At 54.0% G+C, this 9,692-nt stretch overlaps 1 protein-coding gene across 1 annotated transcript; it reads left to right on the top strand.

The window, feature by feature from the left end:
• Positions 1-1,019: 1,019 nt before the first annotated feature.
• Positions 1,020-9,692, top strand: PCARE (photoreceptor cilium actin regulator). The gene is made up of 2 exons (XM_007102496.2): positions 1,020-4,765; positions 9,515-9,692. Exons 1-2 carry the CDS (start codon positions 1,020-1,022, stop codon positions 9,690-9,692), a joined length of 3,924 nt encoding a protein of 1,307 aa, XP_007102558.2.

Genomic DNA, 9,692 nt, shown 5'->3' with positions numbered 1-9,692 from the left:
TGGGCCCGTGAGCCATGGCCGCTGAGCCTGCGCGTCCGGAGCCTGTGCTCCGCAATGGGAGAGGCCCCAACAGTGAGAGGCCCGCGTACCGAAAAAAAAAAAAAGACTTTTCCTGTGAGAGCATTGTCTCCCCGAGCCCCTATAGTGCACAGGGAACGGCCTTGAGCTTTAGATGATGGAGAGTTTTTCCTGCTTTCCCCTCCAAGGCTCCCTGCGATCTACCTCCCTTTTCTAGTGTAGAGGAAAGCCTTCTTTATTCCCTGTCTTATTTAGAGATGTCCTCCAGCACTAGAAATTCGTAGTATTTTTATAGGCCACACAAACAACAATGTATCACCTCAATTCCCAGCTACTGTGCAGTTTTGGGGTCTTCTGGACGGCAGCAGGTTGGAGCACACTCGGATAGTTTGCCCTTATTAAACTGTGAAGGTCACTTCTCTGCCAGGATTCATAAATGGTGGGCCCTCACTTCCCCTCCACAAATGTGTCTCTTCCAGAGCCTTTTGCAATTATGGCTCATCTCCCTAGGTTTCATATGGCAGGCATCGGAACAGAATTAAAAGCATAAGCACGTGCAAAAATAATCCGCTTCCCAAGATAGTAAATGCTGAGTTCTATATTAGAACACGCTGTGAGTGCTGACTGGTTAGGGCATGATTTCACCTAATAGGCTTAAAGTTCCACTTGCCATGCACATCTGTCAGGACATGAGCAAAATGCAGTCCCGTAATCCACGGGACTGAAGTCCTCTAGAACTGCCCTGTTGCTCACCAGCAGCAGAGGGTTCAAAACTTAGAACAACACCAGAACGGCGGCAGCATCACTACCTCTACACGATGGGGCCAAGGAAGTAAAGAAAGCCGGTTCCAAGTTTAGGACATTGCACCTTGGACTTCAAAGGATTCTGGCTTGGAAATTGCCTGGATGGACTAGTAAGACTGCCTTTTGTTCCTGCTTTGAATACAATTTCTCTGAAAATTGTGAGGGTTGCAGATGGGAGATGACTACAGGCTGACATCATGGGATGTACACCTTCCCACAGTGATATTGTTAACAGCGTTGCTAAGAGTGGCATCCAGTTTTTTAAAAAGCCCAAAGCAATTCTGCCAGGGTGTCAGGGGGCCAGTGAAAGATGCTCCATCCCTTTGCTGGTTCAACACTCCACCTGCTATGACTCTGGAGGGGGCTCGTCCCAGGCACAGAGGCCAGCAGGAGAGCAGCAAAGTCCCAGGTGGATCCAATCCATGGCTGAAAGTCTTTGTCAGCTCACCAGAGATCCCACTTCAGGCAAAAGGAAAGATATGGAAGGACTGATCCCAGAAACCAAAACCTCCCCATCCCAGCTGAACAAATCACAAAGCTACGTGACTACAGACATTCCATTCAAGAGACAGAGTTCCCATGGATCACAAGGGGCGGCCTTTTCTGGGGAAGAGAGTGAAGAAAGTAATACCCAGGAGACTTCCAAATGGGAAAAGAGGCCAAAATGTCACAGGTCGAGCAAACAGGGCCATTACTGCCAAACCATCCTTCCTGCCCACGAGTCTGAAGACAAAGTAGACTTCCCTGAGCCCCTGGTGAAGGCCCACCAGCGTGCTTACACCTATCTGCACGCCTGCCTCTCCAAATACGAAGCAGCTCTGAGCATCACCCATTGCGCGACACAGACCCAGGAGCTGCTGCAGCCCATGGTCGGCTTCCTGTTGCTGTGTTTTGATGAGGTCAACCAGCTCTTGGGGGAAATCTCCAAGGATGGAGAAGAGCTCCTCCAGGAAGTTAAGGAGGATCTGGCTTGGCCTTTGAAGAAAAGAGAGCCCCAGGAGCAGCCAGATCTCTTGCAGCAGCTTCTGCAGTACACAGTTAGCAAGCTGCAGTCGCTCAGCGGCACGGTGGCCTCGCTCTCTGACAGCCTCCTGGAAGGCTCCGGCCGCTACTTCCACGGCGCCGCGGGCCACCTGGGCAACAAGCTGAGCAAGAAGAGGGGCGCGGATGAACGCCTCCTAAGGGTTCTGGGGCACCTGGAGAGCTTGGCGAGTGGCCACAGTGACCCCGAAGTGCAGGGTCTACCCTTGTGCTCTGAGGACAGTGGCATTGGTGCTGACAATGAGTCTGTGCAGCTGGCAGACAAGCTAGGCAAGCAAGCCAGCTGGGACTTCGTGCTGGAGCCTGCAGAACGGAGGCCAGAGATTTCACCCACAGTGGAGGCCAGGCTGTCAAGACATACCTGGCAGCAAAGTCCATTCTGGATGGGTTCAGCCAGACCCCAGGACTGCCCGCTCTCAAGGCCTCTTACAGCAAAGGTTCAGCCAGCAGTGCAGGGTGGATCAGGGAGCCCCTGGCCCTCCAGCGCAAGCCCAGAAAATACTGCCTCCAGGCCTTGGGGGCTGGGCCAAAGCGCTCCGTGTGATTCCCCTGGGATCAGGATCTCCAGGGAAGCACACTTTCCTAAAGGCTCCAGGTTGATGGACACTCCGCCCCTCAGTGAAGGTGAGGACAGCAGCCCGGAGGAGGAGGAAGACAGAGAGAGTTGCCTGAGTCCACGTGCGTGGCAGGAAAACGCTTCCCATGCAAGGCCTCGGTCTTCACCTGCCGGTGCCAAAAGCCCATTTCAGCCACACCCGCGGAGGCTTAGGAGCCCCCAGGACCAGGAAATGATTCTGAAGATGAAGGAAGCAATCAGTGAAAGGATCAAGTTTGTCCCCGTGCCCTCTGTGCACCAGGAATGGATTGAGGAAGAGGAGAGAACCATGGTGCCCCCAAGACCGAACACGGCCAGCGACAGCAGAAAGGCCCCCTCAAGGCAGAGGAGGTCCCAATCGGAGGGGTGTCTGAAGAGCCACGTGGAGGACCCCACCCTCCAGGAGCTGCGGAGGGTCCAGAGAGACCTCAGCCAGAGGCTGGAGGCTCTTTGCACCCAGGGCACCCGACAGCAGGGGCACAGCCAGAAGCAGGTTCTGCAACCCAGGGCAACAGCGCTGAGGCCCGACCACTACTGCAAGGTCACCCCAAGCAGCACCATCAGCAAGCTGAAGGCATCCCTCACCAAGAGCTTCAGCATTTTGCCAAGTCAGAGCACCTTGCAGAAATGCTGTCCCCGCCCTGAGGGAGAACAGCCCTGGCAGGGAAAAGCTGAGGGGCTTCCAAATGTCATCCCATCAGGTGAGAGGGCCAGTGAGGCTCCCAGGGCCCAGGACCGGAACAGCAAGAACTGTCCCACCAGAACATCGGTCAAGAAACTCATTGAAGCTTTCAGTCCCACCGAGGGTCTAAGGACACTGGGGGATTCCAAGGACTCTGGGCCGAGCCCCTGCCCCAGGAAGTGGGGGGTCCCCACCATGCCTCCCAGATTCCCCATTTACAGGGGACTTGCCCCTTTGTATCCAAAGCCTCGGATTTCTCCAGCAGCAGGTGGAGAATCTCTCAGGATGGGCCCAGCCTGGAGGCCCTTTGCTCCCACCTTTCCCCCTCTGCTCACAGCAGAAGCATCCAAGAGTGAGGACCTCAACTGTGAAACAGAGGAGAACCCAGAGCATCTCCCTCCACCACCTCTGGAAATCCTGATGGACAAGTCATTCACTTCCCTGGAGCCCCCAGAAAGCAGCAATCTAGCAGAGAGCTCCCTTGAAGGGACCCACGTGCCAGGGCTGGGAGGGGCTGGCCCCGCCCGGAGAACGTGGGCTTCCCCAAAGCTAAGAGCCGCCATGAGCCCCTCTGACCTGCTGCCCAGCAAGAGCACGGCCACCCTCGCCAGGGCCCGCAGCGCAGAACCAAGGGGCAACAAGAGCGGCGGCGATCCCAGAAAGCTCGCCTTGGACCTCAGCCACCCACCAGCAGCCAGCGGAAACCCAGAGGTGCAGGACAGCAGGGCTCGGAGTCAGGCACGAGCAGACAGCGCCACAGGCGTCTCCAAGCATCCCCGGAAGGTCATCCGCTGGCACCACTCCAGCCACACGTCCGGGCAGAACAGGACCTCGGAACCCAGCCTGGCCAGGCCAATGCGAGGGCCACATTCTCCCGATGCCCCAAGGCAGAACCAAGATAGAAGCCCCGCGCTGGTCAGGAAGGCCTCTCCCTCAAGGGCACACTGGACGCCCAGAGTGGACAAGAGGCACTCAGGCCTGCCCTCCACTCACAGACCTGCCCAGCCAAGTGTGCCCTGTGTGCACAGGTCCCCTAGCCCACCGCCCAGCCCTCCAGTGAGCCCCAGGGCGCTAAGCCCCCCAACAGTGAGGAAACGAGCTTCCCCTCCCCCCCAGCACAAACTGTCCACCCCTCCCTCGGCAAGCCCACCCGCTCAGCACAAGGTCTCCAGCCCCCCTGCCCAGTGCACAGAAGCCAGTTCCCCTGCCTCCGGCCCCTCCCCATCTCCCCCAGCGTCTCCCAGTCAGGGGCCCAAGGAAACAAGAGATTCTGAAGACAGTCGGGCAGCCACGGCCAAAGCATCTGGGAACACATGTTCCATTTTCTGTCCAGCCACCTCCTCTCTGTTTGAAGCTAAGTCACCATTCTCAACAGTACCCCAACTCACCCCACCATCGCTGCCACCTGAAGCTGGGGGTCCTTGTGGGACCCCGACAGGATGCTGGAGGAACAGCTCAGGGCCACAACTGAGGGCGGACTCACAGCGAGGGACAGCTCTGTGTGCCCTCAACCCTCAGCCTTTCATCAGAAGGACAGCTTCTGACTGCCGGCCGGGCATCCGCCTTCACCTGCCTGTCCCGGGCACCACCAGCAACGCTTGTGAATCCCAGCTTGGCCAGAGCAGGTAAGGAGAGTCCTCGGGCCACAGCCCTGCAGTTATTGGGATAGAGCTGATGTGCCCTCAGGCTCATCTGGGTCAGTAGTTTTCAAACTGTGCTCCCAGAGAAGAGCAGCTGGGAGAGGGGTCTAGGAATGTCCTGTCTCCCAGTCCCCCGTGCTTAAGCAACCATCTTTCATCTGTTACACACTTCAGGTTCCTGAGAAAGATTTAATTGCAAGGGGCTCTGCTGTATTAAAGATAAAGTTTAAAAAAGAATTTAAAAATTAAAAAAAAAAAAAACGTTTAAAACAATCAGGTTGGTGCAACCACATGTGCCCTTTATTTTACACTTGGGGAAACTGAGGTTAAGTGACTTGACCCCCAAAGTTGAGTCATTGTCACCTGTCTGGAGCCAGGAGCCTGATTCCTGTCTTTCCTGGTTTAGGCAATTGACCAGCATCTTAGTGGGAGGTGCTCAAAGTTTTTGGCCCCAGGACTTCTTTAAGCTCTTCAAAATCGAGACCCCCAAGGAGCCTTCACATATGTGCGTTGCATCTATCGCTTTTTACTGCATTACAAATTAAAACTGAGAGACGTTTAAAATATTTATTAATTGAAAAAACAAAAACGACCCCATTCTATGTTAACATAAACTATATCCTAATGAAAAGTAACTATATTTTCCACAACAACAACAAAATTGAGCGAAAGGAGTGGCACTGTCTTATAGTTTTACAAACCACTTTAGGGTGTGAGCTTCACAGAAAGACAGTTGGATTCTCAGACCTTTGTCCACAGTCAATCTGTTGTGATATCACACATCATGTAGTCTGGAAAACTCCACTCTACATTCCTGAAAGAATAAGTGAAAAAGGCACATAACATCTTAGTATTATTATGAAAATAGTTTTGACCACGTGGATACAACCCCCCTGCCCCCTGCCCCCCGCCCCCGAAAGGATCTGGGAGGCACCCAGGGGACACACCTTAACAAACAGCGGGTCCTGGAGGTATTGAATATAAAAGTCTGGCTTCTCCATACTCCTGAGGACCTGCCCCCACTTCTCCTCCAATCCAGCCTCATCTCCATCTCCCCTTTCAGAGGAGTGTAGAGCAGGAACAAGAATCTCCATGAGCAGTGAGTACCAGAACCCAGGTGGAAGGGCTGCCATGCCTGCCCTGGGCCGGCTGAGTTTTAAGAGTGCCTTTCTCATGAGGGGCAACTGACTTGCATGTCCTTGGCCCAGCCCTGCAGACAGGTCTGGGCATGCAGCTACAAGGGGTCATGACTCAAAGGATAGCCATTGCCTGGGAGTTGAAAGGGCTCGAATGGTGGTGTGATTGTTTTACAGAGTTTACGGGGACACACATCTTTTCCCAAATTGTGGCACGGGGAGAAAAATGTAAGTCTGAGGTCGATTAAAGAGGAACTCTTATCAATGTGTCTTGATATCATATCAGACAAAGCTCAACCCACAGCAGTCCTTTGCTAGCTTTGCATTGCCCACAGTTGTGTAAATCAGAAGTTAATTTCTGCCAGAGTGATATGTGTGACAGACCTCACAGTCTGTCCTGGCATAAATGGTAGTTCTTCACAAAGTACTCGGCAGCCAATTTTAAATAAAGATATTACCTTGGGGGGGCTTCCCTGGTGGCGCAGCGGTTGAGAGTCCGCCTGCCGATGCAGGGGACGCGGGTTCGTGCCCCGCTCCGGGAAGATCCCACGTGCCGCGGAGCAGCTGGGCCCGTGAGCCGTGGCTCTGGGCCTGCGCGTCCGGAGCCTGTGCTCCGCAACGGGAGGGGCCACAGCAGTGAGAGGCCCGCGTACCGCAAAAAAAAAAAAAAAAAAAAAAAAAGATATTACCTTGGGAAAGTTGTACACGATTATAGTTATAGAAACTTCCCCAGCCACTTGAAAGAAATGAAATGTTGATTATTTTTGCAAGAATCTTAATGTAACGTTGTTCTTTTCTTAAATCTAAAATGAGCTTCCTACAGCACAGTGCCTTTCATCTGAGAACCTCTGTAAATGTTATTGCATTATTCCTCACGCTAGCCACTTATTCAGTTATTAGATTTCTAAAACTGTGCCCTTCAGGAGAAGAGCTTGAGAGAACAAGGACAATAAAATGGCATTAATTAAAAACACTAACATTTTAAGACAGCAGGAGCAATAATAAAGCAACATAAAATTGTTCAAGGAGAAAATACTGCCATTCTCTCAGGTTTCTCCTCGGAATAGGGTGGCCTTAAATGTTGTTTTATGTCCTGAATCTCAATATTCAGAGAGATGAGGTGGGGTGGGGAGTAATTGTGCCTTGAAAGAGGGAGGAGGATTCATAAAGGGGAGCCTTCCCAAGGTCATGTGGAAGGTCACAGAATGACTCACAGCCATTTCCCTATCTCCTGGTCAGACCACACCTCTAAGCTGTTCCAGACTGTGAAACTGTGAACACGTGACGAACGTGATGAGAAAATGCTTACTGCCCAGTCACACACCCCACTCCCCACTCAGCCCTGTAAAACTGGCGTCTGGGAGCAGAAGTGCACCAGCTGTAAGAGGAGGGCTTTTGCGGCTCTGGAGATGACAAGCCTTTTCTTCTGCCCTCCTGCGTCTGGGAAACAGGGCCAGGGAGCTGAGCATGATTCCCCCAAGATCATGCAACAAGACAAGCCAGTGCCCGAGAGCCAGAAACTGCTACAGGCTGTTTCCCCAAGCAGGGACTTGCAGGGACAGCCCTGCCCATCGTATCTCGCCGCCGAGGCAGGCTTGCAGGATGCGCTGGCCTGTGTCTGGTGTTGATCCCCTGCGGGTCATCCCGTGCCCCTTTTTTAGGAAAACTGATGGTGTTGATATCTTCCCCATCTTGGGGCCCGGGGATTGGGCGCCGTCCTTGGAGGCTTCCCCAGGAAGCTCTCTTACTGATCTTCAACGGTTATTTACGTGTTGAATCGCCAGGTGAAGGCACCTGTCTCTATCCAGGTCTCAGCGTGCCCAGACTTGCTCCGCTAAATGCGGTGCTTTTAATCTTCGCCAGGACTGGACCGGCCAGTCAGGGTCTCTCTGCCGTCCCCTGACCCCGTTTCCTGGAGACCTGGGCAGCCTGGCTCCCCAGCAGGTCTGGGAACAGGTGGAACCACGGCCATATGGCAACCAAAACAGTCGACCTCCCGGCCTGAGCCTCATGCATACGTGAGACCTGGTTGGGGGTGGGGAAGACACAGTTCAAGAACCAAATCCTGCGTCACAGCTCGGTGTCAGCCTCCACTAACACTGCATGCCACAGCCTGTCCGCTGGGCCTGCCCCTCCCATTCCTGCCAGCTGCTCCAGTCTGGGAGCAGCAAAGGGTCATGCCTCCCCCTGCTCACAAGGGGCACAGGGAGAAGAAAAAATAAGGTGGGAGCTGTGGCCCACAAATCACTGGGTCCTGCAGGGACTTATGATGGGGCCAGAGGCTGACACAGATGAGACTGGCTCTAAGGAACAGGGTGGGTTCCTCACTGCCTGAAAATCACGTACGACGGCCAGTGTCAGTGCCCACCCCACCTCCCCCCATCATTCCTGCCACCCTGATCTTGTTAGGATCCAAACTCAAACTTGTCCTCCATTGGCTGGACGTCCCACGTAAGCCTAAGCACGCAGAGCTGAGCAAACTCATAATACAGTCAAGAAGGTGCCGTCACAGGCAGAGAGAAGGGCTTCTGGTCTGTGCATGTGGGGAGCTGGGGCCAGTCCTGGTCCTCAGGTGACTGATGGAGAGGCTCCGAGCCTCAGGTGCCCACCTGTCACATGACAGGGTGGTCCCTCAGGTCCCTTGCAGGTGCGACTTCCTAGTCCTACTACAAAACAGCACCAGTGACAGCCGACAATTTAGTGAGCACCTATCATATGCTGGTTAGTGTGCGGAGAGTTTTCCATGCGTCGTCCAATATGGATAACTTTGAGCGTCCTATGAGATGGGTATTATGACTATCTCCCTTTCACAAAGCAGGAAACTGAGAATCAGAGAGATTAATCAACATGCTATAGGTCACACAGCTAGTAAGTGGAAGGGCCAGGACTCGAACCCAGACAGCCGACTCTACCCTCCACGCGGTCTTTGTGAGGCTAGCCTGGCTGCCCGTAGCCAGTGTGGCTTTCCGAGCTGGTCCCCCATCTGGCCTAGGCTTGCTCCGTGCTTGTGACCACCCTCCATTCTGTGCTCCCAGAGCGCATTGGGTGTCCCTCTCTGTTCAGAGCCCCTCTCACTGTGGCACTCAGCAGCTGGGAAGCTCTATTCTAGCCAAATGCCAGGTCTGGGCCAAGCAGTTTTCATTTTATTCCATTCAGGAAAAGGGTGGCAGCTGAACAAAGCAGGGGTTTCTTTGCTGTTATTGTTGGTGTTATTTTTGATTCAACTAGCTAAGCCTAGCTCTTTATTAAATAAGAAGTGCTTTTCAAACAAAAACAAAATAAAGGCCTGGCTCCCGAGTTCCTGAGGGAGCTGCTTTGTTCACAGAAGCAGGATCTGGGCATCCCAAGAGAGAACAGGACTCAGCCTGTCCTCTGAAATGCCAGGAGCTTGGCTCTCACGGTGCCCAGCCACAGCGGACACCCACAAAGACAGCACCAGCAGGCAAAGCTGATATGGAAAGGCAGAGGCCTGGCACCAAGAGTCCACCAGGTCTGTGGGTGACACAGACGGGAGGGCTTGAGAGAGAAAGAATGGAGATGGGGCGGGGCCAGAAGGAACGAGGAGGGTTTGATGGGCACCTGTGCTTTCTCTCTGCAGCAGCAGTGAGGAGAGCCCCAAGGACACAGAGCCATGGAACAGTCCCTGTGCCCCAGATCCGAAGGGCGGCAGCAGGGGTGCACCGCCCCCAGAGCTCTGCGTGCTGGGCCACGGGTTGCAGCGGGAGGCCAGCGCCAGCCATGCCCAGGACAAGCTCCAGCAGAAGCAAGTGGCCTGA

Source organism: Physeter macrocephalus, chromosome 12 (genome assembly GCF_002837175.3).
Source record: "Physeter macrocephalus isolate SW-GA chromosome 12, ASM283717v5, whole genome shotgun sequence".
NCBI lineage: Eukaryota > Metazoa > Chordata > Mammalia > Artiodactyla > Physeteridae > Physeter > Physeter macrocephalus.
Note: the sequence above shows the minus strand (reverse complement) of the source record. Positions and strands in the feature narration are given on the sequence as shown.

Excerpts from the sequence above, each read along its gene's own strand:
- PCARE (XM_007102496.2), top strand. The coding sequence starts at position 1,020 with ATGGGATGTACACCTTCCCACAGTGATATTGTTAACAGCGTTGCTAAG. Across the intron at positions 4,766-9,514 it reads TCCCAGCTTGGCCAGAGCAG|CAGCAGTGAGGAGAGCCCCA; the intron begins GTAAGGAGAGTC and ends TTCTCTCTGCAG.